This window comes from Fusarium keratoplasticum, chromosome 9 (genome assembly GCF_025433545.1).
Source record: "Fusarium keratoplasticum isolate Fu6.1 chromosome 9, whole genome shotgun sequence".
In the NCBI taxonomy this organism is placed as follows: domain Eukaryota; kingdom Fungi; phylum Ascomycota; class Sordariomycetes; order Hypocreales; family Nectriaceae; genus Fusarium; species Fusarium keratoplasticum.
In genome coordinates, this window is record NC_070537.1 from 1,121,263 (window position 1) to 1,136,238 (window position 14,976).

Below are 14,976 nucleotides of genomic sequence, written 5' to 3' on the forward strand. Positions count from 1 at the left end.
AAGCTTGAAAACTGCGGCTGATTCACTACCAAGTGGTGGTGTGTCTGGTTCAACAGTAGCCAAACCCGTAGTCAACAAAAATAAGGAGTGTTTGCCCCTCATTCTATGATCCGCATGGCTTTGAAGTGATGACATGTGATGCTGCTTCATGGTGTGCAATGATATCAATGTCTCTGGACAATCGCTTGTAAAAGGTCTGTCTAAGCTCAAATTGTATCCGGATAATTGCGAATTCATTCCTCTTGAAGACGGTCAGCAACGATTTTAAAGGCATGGTGGGGCAAGAAACCATCATGACTATCGCACTGTATCACACAACACAACTATGTGGCCCTGCACAGTGTGAGTTCTATAAACAATTTTTCTGGACAATTAGGCAGTGACAGGCTTGGGTTGACCTCAAAATCTGGCTTCTTTGGACAACCTCAGCGTCTTTCGCCGTCTCTTCTTGATACATATACAGATAAATCTGTTATTGGTGATATCGAGTCCATATTAATCCTTCGTGCCCACTAACAGCATATATTTGCTTGCTCTTTCAACCAATCCAAGCAACTTGATTAGGATGGTTGGTCACTTCGCGTAGAGCTCCACCAATCGCCTCCAGCTTGATATTATCCCTTCTTCAACAACACCCCCATATTCCCAGCCTTCATCATGGTGAAAAAGGGCAAGGCCAAGGCCAACGCGGGGATTGATCTGTCCAACCCTCTCCCTTCTGCCGCGCCCAAGGAGCAAGGCAAGGGTAAGAAAGGACAAAAGGCGGGCACCTCGACCCCAGAAACTCCATCACTAGGCCCTCCTAAACCGACAGTGAAGCAGCTCATCGGTGGCTCCTCGTGGACTGGAAAACTACCGGTCAACTTGCTGAGCGAATACTGCCAAAAGCAGCGGTGGGAGCGGCCGGAATATGACACCAGAAAGACACCAGACGGTTTCTCCGTCTGGGTCACCTTGAGCGCAAAGGACCCCAAGACGCAGCAGATGACCAAGCTTGAGCCCTTCAAGATCCCCGCAACTCATAAGCATCTGATTATGCGGCCGACAGCTATCGAGGCAAAGCATGCAGCGGCTACATATGCTCTCTTTAGAGTGTGCAGCATGCAGAACAAGCATACGGTTCTTCCACCGGATCACAAATCGCTGTGGAAGGACTTCCAGGCTCTCAAAACCGCCGACGTAAAAGAGGGCAAGGCTTGGATGTACGAGGCGGATCCATTCAAGGCTCTTCAAGAACGACAGGAGGCCAAGGCTGCGGCGGAGAAGAAGAGGAAGGAGATCGAAGCAGCCAAGGCAAAGGCGGCAGCTATGCCTGGAGCGGCTGGACTGCTCCTCATGAGCAACGCCGGGAATGGTTCTGGACGATCATCCAACATCATGAAAGGATGGAGTACTGCGCCCAAGGTCGAGATGGGCAAGAAGACGAGGGCACAGCTGGAGACTCTTCTACGGACTGGAGTTAAGTGGAATCCCAACGATGTCCACATGCCAAAGGCTCAGAAGGACGCCATTGTCGCGGAACTGGCCAAGCTTGGCTTTCGACGAAGCCATGTCGAAGAAGCGGTCGAGTATTGCAAGGACCGAGAAGAGACGCTTGAGTGGCTGCTCATCCACGTTCCCGAAGATGACCTTCCTAGATGGGCGTTGCCGGAAAGCTACTCTGCTGGTGTGTCTGTCGGTACAACCAACTTGAGGAGAGAGGGAATTATCAAGCGTCTTGCTCAGTCGGGGTACTCTCTCGAGCTGGCTACGAGAGTCCTAGATGAGCAAGGTGGTGATGAGGGCAAAGCTGCCGAGACACTGCAGAACTTGCTATTTTCTAGCGACTCCCAGTCTACCGATGATGCCGACTTCTTAGACCTAGGCTCTCCCGAAGAGCAGTGGGAAGAAGAGGTTGGAAGTCTCGAGGCCATGTATGGTGATGGCTTCGAGCGTGACGGAGACAACGTCATTCGGATCAAGCTGGATTCGGTCAAGAATGGACAGCAAACCGTGGAGGCTTTCCTACAGGTCCGACGGCCAGCTACCTATCCCGCCAACTTGATCCTGTCCATCGTTGCCAACCTGCCTTCTTACATCAAGCTCAGCATCATCCGCAAAGCCCTCGAGCATATTGAAGAGTCGTTGCGTGATGAGCCAATGAAGATCTATCTGGTTATGGACTGGGTTCAGCAGAACATTAACGGCATCATTGAAAACCCCGGAAAGATTGTGGATATCTCTGCAGTCTCTTCAGCCGCAGCCGAGTTCAAGCCTGTTGCAGCTATTTCCCAGAAGAAGCGACCTTCCCGTGCCCCTAAGATGATCAAGTGGATCAAGGATGAGCGAAACAGAGAGCAATGGCTGCGACGACAAGATTCACCCTCGTGGAAGGACATGCTATCGAAGCGTCAGAGGCTGCCAGCATGGAAGATGCGGGAAGCCATCATTGGCACCGTGAAGAGCAACCATGTCACCATCATCAGCGGAGAAACGGGTTCGGGTAAATCTACGCAGTCTATGCAGTTTGTCTTGGACGATCTGTATGCCAATGGACTAGGCGGCTGTGCCAACATGATTGTCACCCAGCCACGACGAATTTCGGCACTTGGACTTGCGGATCGAGTTGCGGAAGAGCGATGCTCTCGTGTTGGAGATGAGGTCGGTTATGCTATTCGTGGCGAGTCGCGAAGATCCAAAGATACTCGGATCACCTTTGTTACCACTGGTGTCTTGCTTCGACGACTCCAGACTTCAGGAGGTCGAGTTGAGGATGTGGTGGCGTCTCTGGCAGATGTCAGTCACGTCGTGATCGACGAGGTGCACGAGCGAAGTCTTGATACCGACTTCTTGCTAAACCTCATCCGCGACGTCATGAAGGCCAAGAAGGATATGCTGAAGCTCATTCTCATGTCCGCCACACTGGATGCAGCCACGTTTAAGAACTACTTTGCATCTGAGGGGCTCAACGTGGGCACGGTTGAGATTGAAGGTCGAACATTCCCTGTGGACGAGTTCTATCTTGATGATGTGATCCGGATGACTGGATATGGAACCGACAAGTCTGATGATGGATTCATCGGTGACGAGGCCATGGGCAAGGTCATTCAGAAGTTGGGACATCGTATCAACTACGGCCTTCTTGTGGACGCTGTCAAGGCCATCGACTACGAGCTGTCGTATGAGAAGAAGACGGGTGGTATTCTAATCTTCCTCCCCGGAGTTGGTGAGATCAACCAGTCTTGTCACGCTCTGAAGGCCATCAGCTCCCTCCATGTTCTTCCTCTGCACGCCTCGCTCGAGACTCGCGAGCAGAAGCGAGTGTTTGCCAACGCTCCACCTGGGAAGCGCAAAGTTGTGGTTGCTACCAATGTGGCAGAAACATCCATCACCATTGACGACATCGTTGTGGTGATTGATAGCGGTAAAGTCAAGGAGACCAGCTTTGATGTGCAAAACAACATGCGAAAGCTTGAGGAGACGTGGGCATCTCGCGCAGCCTGTAAGCAGCGACGCGGTCGAGCTGGTCGTGTCCAAGAGGGCCAATGTTACAAGCTCTTTACGCAGAACCTGGAACAGCAGATGCCTGAACGACCAGAGCCTGAAATTCGGCGTGTACCTCTGGAGCAGCTGTGCCTCTCGGTCCGTGCCATGGGCATGAGAGATGTTGCTGGATTCCTTGGGCGATCCCCTACACCTCCCGATGCTACGGCTATTGATGGCGCCATGAAGCTCCTGCGGCGTATGGGAGCCCTTGATGGTGATGAGTTGACTGCTATGGGTCAGCAACTGGCCATGTTACCCGCTGACCTGAGATGTGGCAAGTTGATGGTATTCGGTGCCATCTTTGGCTGCTTGGATGATTGTGTTACGATTGCTGCGATCCTGAGCACAAGAAGTCCGTTTGTGTCGCCACAAGAGAAGAGAGATGAGGCCAAGGAAGCTCGGATGATATTCTACAGCGGCGATGGCGATCTCTTGACCGATCTCCATGCCTTCCAGGAGTGGGATGCTATGATGCAAGACCGTATGCCTCAGCGCCATGTCCGGTCTTGGTGCGAGGAGCACTTCCTCAACTTCCAGACCTTGTCTGACATCTCCAACACGAAGGCACAGTACTACACGGCTCTTGGAGAGATTGGCATCGTCCCGCCTTCTGAAGCCACGAGCGAAGCCCACGGTCGCGGTGTTGGCTCCGACTCTCCTCAACTCCTGCGAGCCCTCGTGGCAGCGGCCTTCACGCCTCAGATCGCACGGATTCAGTACCCTGACAAGAAGTTTGCCAGTTCCATGTCTGGTGCTGTTGAGCTGGACCCCGAGGCGAGGTCGATCAAGTACTTTAACCAGGAGAATGGACGAGTATTTGTGCATCCTAGCAGCACTCTGTTTGGAAGCCAGGGCTTCTCGGGTAACGCGGCGTATATGGCGTACTTTAGCCTCATTTCGACGAGCAAGATCTTTATCCGGGATCTGACGCGTACGTATTAATCATGACCTTTGGGTTGGCACATACTGACACGGCTGCAGCATTCAACGCGTACACTCTCCTTCTCTTCTCAGGCCCCATCGAGCTCGACACCCTGGGCAGAGGACTCCTCGTGGATGGATGGCTGCGACTCAGAGGCTGGGCACGTATCGGAGTGTTGCTGGCGAGACTGAGGGGCATGGTTGACGAGTTGATTGCCAAGAAGGTTGAGAATCCTGAGCTGAGCGTCAAGGATGAGGAGGTGATTACGCTTGTGAGGAAAATGATTGAGCTTGATGGATTGGATGCTTAGACGGGGTATTTGCTTGGGTTTTTGAAGTTTGTGAGATTATCATACATGAGAGGAAAAGCAATGACCTTGACCAGGCTCCAATGTCTGTTGATGTTGAGGCGAGAATAACGTGAAAGCCATGCAAGGTTGTTAAGAGCGGTAAGAAGAACACTCTATAGGGCACATCCAAGATGCAATGTTTGAATATTCAGCTCAGAGCTTTGGTTTTGCGTCTATAATGTCTAGTATTCATGTTGCAACAGTGCACTGGTTCATCAGGGAGAATAAGGAGTCATGAGCATGGTGGGAGAAGTGGCACGGCGGGGCATTACGGACGACCATAAACACCACCCCAGCTTGAATTCCTTGTCAGTGACTTTTACATTCACCTGTATAAATGTTTATTTTATGTGTGGTTTACTTCTTTCATCCTATTTTTCATTCAAATTTGGTCCGCAGCAGTTGAGGCTATGCAACAAATAGCTTCCTGGTCTTGAAGGCAGCAACTAGCCCTTGTGGGCCTCCGTAGGTAGGCTGTCATGAGCACCCATGACAACCTCACCTTAACCTCCTCCACTACCTATAAACCATCAACTCACCTCAAATCTCGCTTCAATACCCATGGCGCATCAAGACTCTGAGCCCGAAGAGGCCATAACCAAAGAAGAAATTGAAGGGAAAGCGCCTGTATCAGCTCGCAATGCCTGTACGCAAACACCCATTCACATCGCTCTCTCACCTTCTCACGCTTCACAGTCACGGAGCTCATGGCACCGAAGCGAAAGGCGCCCCTGTCTGCTCCGCCGCCTAGAATGTCGCGAGGAGGAAACCCTTTCAGAGACCGCATGGGTCTGGGTGCGTACCTTGAAGACCCAGCTTCATATCCGTCGTCACGCGTCATCTACCACAACGACTCATTCGTCGCCATAAACGATCGCTATCCCAAGGCAACAATCCACACCCTCCTCCTCCCACGCTCAACAAAGCATAATCTCCTGCATCCTTTTGAAGCATTCGACGACCCCGAGTTTCTAGCTAGCGTAAAGGCCGAGACGGCGCGCCTTAGAGCTCTGGTGGTGAAGGAGCTGCAACGCCGTCTCGGGCCGGAGAGCCGCAGCGACGCACAACGACAGGCCGTCCTCAATGGGGACGCGGAGCCCGGCGAGAGCGGGGAGCTGCCGGCGGGACGGGACTGGGATGCAGAGGTCATTTCCGGAGTCCACGCCGTGCCCAGCATGCGGCATCTGCATGTGCACGTCTTGTCGCGCGAGATGTACTCGGAGGCGCTGAGACACCGGAAGCATTACAATTCCTTCAACACGCCGTTTCTGGTCAACGTTGATGACTTTCCGCTGGCAACTGATGATCCACGGCGAAACACAAAGGAGGAGGCGTATCTAAAGTGGGATATGAAGTGTTGGAGGTGTGGTCGTAACTTTGGGAACCAATTCCAAAAGCTAAAGGACCATCTCAAAGATGAGTACGAGACGTGGAAGAAGGTTTGATCACGCGTCCAGTGCAACGGAAACAATCAAATAGTCAAAAGAGCCGGCTTTTCCCAGCATTGATCAATAAATAACACAAAACTCCTCTGCATAGTAAAACCAGTAATCCCCCATGCCGCCCATAAACCTGATGCCATTACATTGCCCAGCATCACAGCTTGGTGCCAGAGCCAAGTCAAACCGCCTGGCATTTATATAGAGTATAATCCGTCCTAGGAATAGACATGGCCCATGCTATCCTCTGCGCAGACGTCTCCGTCCACCACTCTAGTTGGACAAGTCATCATCCGGCAACTGCGATCATCAGCGAAACATCTTCTTAAGACCGGATAGCCATGGTGATGGACGGACCTCCTTATCGGCCGATTCCTCTTGGCCAGCTGTGGGAATGTCACCATCCGATTCATCATCGGCGTTGGCTGCTGCGCCTTAGCATGGGTTACTTCATCACTGAGCGCCAAGGTCAAGGCTTACCATCCTCCACGGGCTCAGCAGCCTCCACGGGCTCGGATTCCTTGTTGTCGTCCTCAGCCACATCCTGGGCAGCCGGGCTCTCGGTGGCATTCTTGCTTGGCCGGCCACGCTTCTTGCCAGACTTCGGGGTTGTAGATTCGCCTTCGGCTTCGGGTTGGGCAACTTTGCGAGGTCGACCACGTCCTCGCTTAGCGCCAGAGGCATCCGTTGATGCGGCCTTCTTGGTGAGGCCAACTGCTTCTCCGAGAGCAGCCTTCTTCGCGCTCGAGGCCTTGGTGCTTCCCTTGGGACGGCCACGGGGACGACCGCTGGGGACGTAGGCGGGCTTGGGAACGGCGCTGCGAGGTCTACCACGACCGCGCTTTACTGGGGTTTCTGTATCTTTGCTGATGCCGGCAGCAGACTTGGCGACACGAGGCGATGTCGCGACAACGTCTTCCTTGGTGCGCGCCATGGTGGATATGGTGGATGCGACAAGTTGTCGAGAATAGGAATTGAGAGGGAGGGAGGGACGATAAAAATTATGCAAAAATGACGCGAGGGAGCGCGACCTGGTTAAAATGGGATCAACAACGTAGTCAGGACGTGTTGGTTGTCTGGCGTTGATGGTGAAGGAAGAAGAGTCTGGAGATGGCCATCTACTGGGAGGAGTCGCGCTCCAAGTCCGGGAAAATGGTTAGTGAGCTAAAGTGGCTGAAGCTTTCCTTCCCCGAACGCGTTTGCACCTCCATCCCCGCGTGCAAGAGTGACTTGCAGCAAAGGAAGGTGATTTGCTGAAGAGGCGACAAAATTAACTGCTAGCTGTGGTACGCTGCTATTTCTGTCACTCATCAGCGGCTGATGCTAGTGCGCTAATCTCGACAAAGTTTAGCTCTGCCGGGTGGCGGTGGGCCATTGGCCCAAGCTCCAGCCCGGTTGCACCAGTTAAAGACGGCCAGAGCGATGCCAGCCACCCCTGCAGCTCACCCTAGCAACGCCCATGACAGCAGTAAACAAATCGCACAAAAGAAAGTGAGGAAGGAGAGAGGCATATGTGATGTAGCACATCCTTTGCCAACGACTTCACGACAGCATCGACACCGTCAACCAGACTCTTTTGACGATGGCTTATGATCATCGCCTGATGCCTGCTTCGCCCTCTGAGGCTCGGACAGTGCACTCTTCGGCTTCAACGCCTTCACTGCGGTCCCGCGATGGGGCGTTGCCCATGCTCGCCAGGATGGACGGAGGAGGCAACGTCAAAGTTGTTGTCCGAGTGAGGGCCTTCCTCAAGAGAGGTGAGACTGGTGATATCCTCCGACGACACACTATCAAGTGCTGACTCTAGCAGAACTCGAGCGCCAAGCAAGATGTCTCATTGAGATGGACCCCATCACTCAGCTCACGACTCTATTCGCACCCGACGACCAAGATCCCGCTGCCGCCAAGCTCAAGACCCGAAAGGTAATCGAGGACAAGAAGTTCACTTTCGACAACTCTTTCTGGAGTCACGACACCAACGACAAGCACTATGCCACCCAGGAGGACGTCTACAACAGCCTGGGCGAGGACTTTCTCGACCACAACTTTGAGGGTTACCACACATGTATCTTTGCCTACGGACAGACTGGATCGGGAAAGAGTTACACCATGATGGGAACTCCTGATCATCCTGGACTTATCCCTCGGACCTGCGAGGACCTTTTCGAGCGCATCGACGCCGCTCACAGCGAAAACTCCAACGTCGCCTACAACGTCCGAGTTTCGTACTTTGAGGTCTACAACGAACACGTTCGCGACCTTTTGGTCCCTGCTATGCCGAACAAGACACCCAATTATCTCAAGATCCGGGAATCGCCCACTGACGGCCCATACGTCAAGGATCTCACCGAAGTGCCTGTGCGAAACATCAACGAGATTCTGCGTTACATGAAGATGGGTGATGCCTCGCGTACGGTAGCAAGCACCAAGATGAACGACACCAGTAGTCGAAGTCATGCCGTCTTTACAATCATGCTCAAGCAGATTCACCACGACATGGAGACTGATGAGACGACGGAACGAAGCTCCCGTATTCGATTGGTGGATCTCGCTGGTAGTGAACGTGCCAAGGCGACTGAAGCTACTGGTGCCCGACTTCGCGAGGGTAGCAACATCAACAAGTCCCTTACGACTCTTGGACGAGTCATTGCTGCTCTGGCAGACCCGAAGGCGCACCGAGGCGGCAAGCGAAAGGAGGTGGTTCCATACCGAGACTCTATCCTCACATGGCTCCTGAAGGATTCGCTGGGTGGAAACAGCAAGACCGCCATGATTGCTTGTATTGCTCCCTCAGACTACGAAGAGACTCTCTCAACCCTCCGATACGCCGATCAAGCCAAGCGTATCCGCACCAGGGCCGTGGTCAACCAGGACCATATGTCCTCAGCCGAAAGAGATGCCCAGATTGCCGCCATGGCGGAAGAGATTCGCGTTCTTCAGCTTTCTGTCTCGGACTCGAGACAACAAGAAAAGAACGCCAAGGAAGCCGAGGAGAAACTGGAGGAGTATCAGACCCGTGTTGCTACCATGCAGCGTATGATGGAGGAGCGCAGCATGGTGGCAGAGAGCAAGATCAAGAAGCTCCAGACCGAAAACGAGGCTCTGAAATTGCACCTGAAGCTGGCTATCGAAAGCCTCAAGAACCCCATCCCTGCGGTCGAGGTCAAGACAGACCGAGAGTTGGACGAGCAGGACAAGGAGAACGGATCCGATTATGACGAAGACGATTATGATTCGGAGAGCACGGCGTACGGAGACGAGGACGAGCTGCAGGAAGAGATGCAGCGCTATCTCCAGGACATGGGCAACCTGAGGAAGCTGATCGGAGGCGACCTGTCGAGGTTCAAGGACGAGGACAGCGCCAGAATGCCACTGGGCTTGAGGGAGAACTTTTGAAATGGATCAAGAGAAGAGGCATAGCATTGGCAGGAGCACGGTGTTTTGGGAGCGTTGGCTTGAATGACGATTGACTGATTGGCTTGGCTTGGATTGGGTTGAATATCTCATGTAGGTTTTAGGTTTCATAGGCTCATGTCTAAAAGATTCATTTGCTTATATATTTAGCCTCGTGCTCTATCATGCACTGTATGTGCAGTCCTATATTACCCATGAGGTCCTCTGACTAGGTTACTATTGCTGTCTGCCTAGCTTTTGGGTTATTCATCACCCCGGTGTAGTAGATCCTGTATTGGTTGTAGTAGAAGTTGTAAATACAGTCATCGATTATATCCTTATCAACGAGCCCACTAACTTGGGTCATGCCACCTTGAATCTTTCCGTCTTGAATGTAGAAAAACGAACGAAATGGATAACCGGTTCGTAAAAGCCAACACACCAAGCTCATTAGAGTAGGGGAGATTCGAGTTAAATATTCTAGCTAGCAACACGCGTTTGTGGTTGTCGATCGACTGCCTTCCTTCGGTCAGCTTTTCTCTCCTTCATATCTTGGTCTTGGTGTTGACGTCGGCACCCTTATTGGAACCCTCGATGAGGTCCCCGTCTGATGCCACGTATGGGAGTGGTAAATGAGTGACTCCTTGGATATAGCCTGCCTCATTTGTCGGGGTTGTGTATAATATAAATGCCCCCAGACCGGTGACGCTGTTCAGCACCTGTTGGGCGTGAGCGCCTGTGGGTAGAAGGGGAGCCCCGTCTTAGCTCAAGTGTAAAGAGCAGGCAAGAGATGAGGTTATGATTCCTTAAAAGTTGACAATGTCTCTGTAGTGGGTGACGTAGATTGTCTCAACTTCTGGTGGCTCGTCCCCGTCAAGTCTGTTGATTATATATATCATGCTCAATGCACCTCAGTTACACCTCTCGCTATCCAGTCTCCAAAGGTGGCAAGTGAAATGAATCAGGAAAGAGCGAAAGGCACTGTGACTTTGCTTGAGGCCAACACGGTGGATCGCTTTGAGAAAGTGGGTGTATGCCATCCAGCCCTCGTATAGCTTTTTGACGAAACTGCCACTGCAGATTACGACGTCAAATTCGCCTTTGTCTTTGATGGTGAATTGGCCATCAATCTTGAAAAAGGTGGTTCATATATAGAAGCTTGTAAGGTGCTTTGTTCCCCTTTTGTTCAGTAGGATATCCGTTCCCTGGGTCTTGTTCTTGAAGGACTCGGATAATCATGCCTTCAACCATATATATAAAGAGACGCGATAATGGAAGAACTACACCCACATGTCGGGGAAAGGATAGAAGATGTTTCAGGATGATGTTTGGTGGTAGTGATTCAAGACGGATTGTTGGGTGTTCAAGGTAGCCTGCAGCAGATGCTACACTTCGCAAGTCCAAGAACGTAGGTGTAACTCAAACCCGAAGGTGGCCATTGTGTCTTTCGGTCATGGAATCTTCCAAACGTAGCATAGACGCAAAGGGAAACCCCAATTGGTCCTCATCGACAATTTCCGCCCAAGTGGTTCAGACCGCTCACCGAACACTGATATATATATCCCCGCATAAGATGGAGATAAGAACGAGGAGAGGAGACAAAATCTGCACCGGTTTCTGATGGCTGTCAAGGCTGAGATGGTGCAGGCTGAAAGTCCGCGTTGCTTCTAGAGCCGTGTGACTGAAGAAGACGCATGCTTCCTGTTTCTCCGTGTGCTCTCCATCTTTATCCTCCCAAGGCCATCATCGAACCATTTCAGGTTCCTGTCCTCGCAAGCGTCTGTCCTCTATGTGCGGACACGTGGTCGCATTGCCCCTTCTTTGACGAGTTGACCACAACGAAAGGATTGCGATGGATCGTTGTCTGCATATAGTCATCCAGAAAGGTGAGGGAGCCGAGACGCAGAATATATACACATTGGATGACGGCGTGGACCCCCATGTCTCCCATCACGCTCAGCCTTGAAAGAGCACCGCCCCGTGCTGGCGACTCCCTCCGGATCCGACGCAAGAATGTGGGTTTCTTCCGACAAAGAGGGAAGATGTGATTCCAGATTGTAACACGGTTCATGACTAGAATGGCATGGCGGTAAATCCGGGCACGGCTGTATATATTGTTGTTGTTGACGACAGTGAAAGGGGTAAAGTCGAAAATTCGCATGCTCAGGCCCAAGTCACTCCTCAGCCCCAACCTATCTTTGGGGGGTATTGATCTCATGGGTAACCCGCTATGGTTAGGAGGAAGAAATTTTATATATAAAAATCTTCAAAACCAGTTGATTCGTCTGGCTGTGGCTGCGGGGGAGAAGATATCCGGTTGCTATCCTTCATACTGCGTAATAGCCATGTTCATTTCGTGGTGAAAGGGTAGCAGTGTAAGTGGCAGAAACGAGGAGGAGACACTGTGACTTTATAGTAAGAGGATCGAGCTGACGTAATGGTACGGAACTTTGTAGCTTTTTCAGGAATATAGTTGGCTCTGGTTATTTACTAGACATTACTACAAGCTTGCTTGATAGACAAGGACAAATGGAATGTGTTGAGCGGGGGGTTGACAGTGATTGCTTTGCGGTGAGCTCACATCGCAGTGTGAGTTTGCCAAACACAAAGAAAAAGTATCCTACCACGCCATCCAATCTCTCGTTTACTTGTCAGAAATGGTTTCATAGCCCATGCCAATTTTCTTGATGGCAAAAAGGCCAGTTTGAGAGTTAAGGGGGGCTTGTTAGCTATGTATGCCCCAAGACAATCAACATGAAGCAGGTCCTTGTCAAGTAAAGTCCATTTCTGCTTGTTTAGAAACTGTAGTCTCATTTCCAAGCAGCTAACAAGCCTATGGACAAGAATCAAAAGACACATCAAGCCCAAACTAAACCCATGTATCCCTTTCATCACCAAACCGCTTAAGCGGGGCAAGCTCCAACCTTCTTGGGCTCACAGCCACCAGCACAGCCGTTGTACATGGTGCACTTCTGCTTGGCGTCGGAGCAGACGTTCTTGAGGGTGGCCGTGTCGCCGTAGTTGGCGTTGATGCCCGCGAGCTCGCCGCCGTTCTTGGCTGTGACGCCCTCGATGTAGACGTTGCGCTTGCACTGCTTCTTGCAGTTGCCGCAGGATCGGTACAGTTTGCCGTAGTCCTCGACGTAGAAGTTGATGATGTTGACCGTGCCGCAGCCGTTGTGCTGGACTACCTTGTCTGAGGCGTGGTAGGCGCCTCCACCGATAATCCAGGACTCCTTGCCGGCCTTGTCTTCCTTCTAGGGGGCTGTTAGAATATTCCGGGCTACCTTTGTTATTATGGGATACTTGCAATTGAAATGGCATCCTCGCAGACATCCTCAAACCAGACAAACTCGAGAGTGCAGTGTCCCTTGCAGTGAACACCCTCAGCTTGGTCCTTGCCAATGATGACGTTCTTCAGAGTAGCACCCTCGTGAAGCAGGAACACAGCGTCCTTGTCATCTGGAAGCATATTAGCTTCACATATGTCTTGTCGATGAGTGTTCATGTTCACTTACCGCCCTCATTCTGGCCCTTGCAGGCTCCGGATCCGCGGTCATACTTAGCCCACTTGCCGTCAAAGACCTCACCGGCCTTGACCTCGATGACCTTGCTCTTGGAGATGTGATCGGTGGGCTTCGGGACGCCACCAGTGTATCCGAGGCAGGCCATGGCCGAGGGGAGCAGGCTCGTGGCCGCGACAGCAAGAATTGAAGCCTTCATGCTGGATAGTGGTAGGACTGTACAGGTCGAGATCAAGCAGAGAGTTGTAGACGATGGACTTGTTTGTGAGATGGTTTAGAAACAGAAGGACCGTAGTAATGAACTATTATATAGATCATCGACACAACACCAATCCTCCATCGTCAGTTTCTCGTGAGGCCTCAGAGACCCCATGAACAATACCAAGAGTCCATCTGATTGATGGAAGTTTTCCACGACTTTTCCACGACAAGGCGTACCATACCAGCTCACGCGGGGCATACTGATGGATGCCTCCGTAGTTCCCGTATCCGTAAAATCATGAACCCCGTCCACCGTGCCGCCGACGCTCCGAGGCCCGTGACGGGGACCCTCATCCACCCCGGTCCATCTCGGCTCAATGGGCCGGTGCGGGTAAGGCAGGCAATCACCTTGCGGGACCATGTTTCAGAATGAATATGACGTCCGTTTTACCTGGTCACACCACAGTTCGTTGTCATCTGTAGACGTTCACTTGATGATGATGGATCAAGGTGTGCCCCTGAACTCATTTCTGCTGCTGGGTCCCAAGCCGTGGGTCCTGCTGACATGGAAATAACGGCAAGAAACTCACATGGAAATTACTTGGCTTTTCCCTCGTACGGTCTAGTTATTAAAGCTTCAACACAAGGTTAAAAAGGACCTATCAACAAGGTGCTATCTGATGAATCTGATCCGCACCAACGAGATATTCGCAGCATGTCAGACGGTACCACACACTTGGTCATCCCATAAAGTACCACTTCTCTTCTACCCTACGAGACCCTGACCACTCGTGACATTTCCAATGAAACCCTTTCACAAACAGGTAATTTTTGCGGGGTAGCAAGAGAGGTGCTCCGTCGCCTTGCTCCTCGATTTGGCAGTTGTACATACGACTGGGGCGACTTGATTGGTGGCTCTATTCTTACCGTTGATCCTACAGCTGAGGATTCGATCAGAGGGTTACAAATGTTACTTGGGGACTGCATTTTACTTAGCTGGCATTGCGAAATGGCATCGGGGATGGATCGATATCCCGCAGCTTTCCAGGGAGATGCTTGTCGGGTGAAAGACGGCCGAAGTCAACGTGAGTTGAACTGGGCCGGCAGTGATGAAGAATTGAAGCAGAGTAATGACTATCACTCGCTATGTTCTACAGGTACCTTGTGAATAAGCTTGTTAGTTTACACTCGATCAGTTTCCGATTAGCAAACTGATATTGACCGATCTACCAGTCACCACTCCCTTCAGACATTCCATCCCGTACCAAACTCCTCCGGCCCCTCTCCATGACATGCCAAGCCGTGGGTCACGGCAATCCCGCTGCCGTGGCTCGTGCAGGTTCCCAAGGTCCACCCTCCGAGCCCCCGGGTCGGGTTGCCCTCGCTAAGAGAGTCCGGCCGGGGGGCAGGGATCGATGCCGAGCCGCCTCTTGTCATGGAATCATCCGATCGTGTTGTTCCCCCCGAGACACGCGGGGGCGGTCTACAGGATTTCCATCCTTCCGTCGGGTTATTCGGAGCAGCCCATGGTTCATGTATGTAATAGATACAGAGTTTAGATACAGAGAATGGGGATATGGTAGACACTTTATCAGACCGTCTTGATAAAAGGTTCAGGTCCAA

General features: G+C 51.8%; 5 protein-coding genes across 5 annotated transcripts; 3 read left to right on the forward strand and 2 right to left on the reverse strand.

Annotated features, from left to right (window-relative positions):
* Window positions 1–657: 657 nt before the first annotated feature.
* NCS57_01124100 (uncharacterized protein) lies at window positions 658–4,757 on the forward strand (the record flags this gene model as incomplete). The annotated part of the gene is made up of 2 exons (XM_053060961.1): window positions 658–4,456; window positions 4,507–4,757. 2 exons carry the CDS (start codon window positions 658–660, stop codon window positions 4,755–4,757), a joined length of 4,050 nt encoding a protein of 1,349 aa, XP_052909347.1.
* A 561-nt stretch (window positions 4,758–5,318) lies between these two features.
* NCS57_01124200 (uncharacterized protein) lies at window positions 5,319–6,241 on the forward strand (the record flags this gene model as incomplete). The annotated part of the gene is made up of 2 exons (XM_053060962.1): window positions 5,319–5,442; window positions 5,493–6,241. The coding sequence occupies exons 1-2, from the start codon at window positions 5,358–5,360 to the stop codon at window positions 6,239–6,241; spliced, it is 834 nt and encodes a 277-aa protein (XP_052909348.1). The 5' UTR covers window positions 5,319–5,357.
* Window positions 6,242–6,508: 267 nt separating this feature from the next.
* On the reverse strand, window positions 6,509–7,169 carry NCS57_01124300 (uncharacterized protein; the record flags this gene model as incomplete). The annotated part of the gene is made up of 3 exons (XM_053060963.1): window positions 6,509–6,535; window positions 6,593–6,660; window positions 6,716–7,169. 3 exons carry the CDS (start codon window positions 7,167–7,169, stop codon window positions 6,509–6,511), a joined length of 549 nt encoding a protein of 182 aa, XP_052909349.1.
* A 648-nt stretch (window positions 7,170–7,817) lies between these two features.
* On the forward strand, window positions 7,818–9,631 carry NCS57_01124400 (Kinesin-like protein; the record flags this gene model as incomplete). The annotated part of the gene is made up of 2 exons (XM_053060964.1): window positions 7,818–7,992; window positions 8,046–9,631. The coding sequence occupies 2 exons, from the start codon at window positions 7,818–7,820 to the stop codon at window positions 9,629–9,631; spliced, it is 1,761 nt and encodes a 586-aa protein (XP_052909350.1).
* A 2,900-nt stretch (window positions 9,632–12,531) lies between these two features.
* On the reverse strand, window positions 12,532–13,351 carry NCS57_01124500 (Pectate lyase; the record flags this gene model as incomplete). Its single annotated transcript, XM_053060965.1, has 3 exons — window positions 12,532–12,885; window positions 12,939–13,090; window positions 13,147–13,351. 3 exons carry the CDS (start codon window positions 13,349–13,351, stop codon window positions 12,532–12,534), a joined length of 711 nt encoding a protein of 236 aa, XP_052909351.1.
* Between the last annotated feature and the right edge of the window lie 1,625 nt (window positions 13,352–14,976).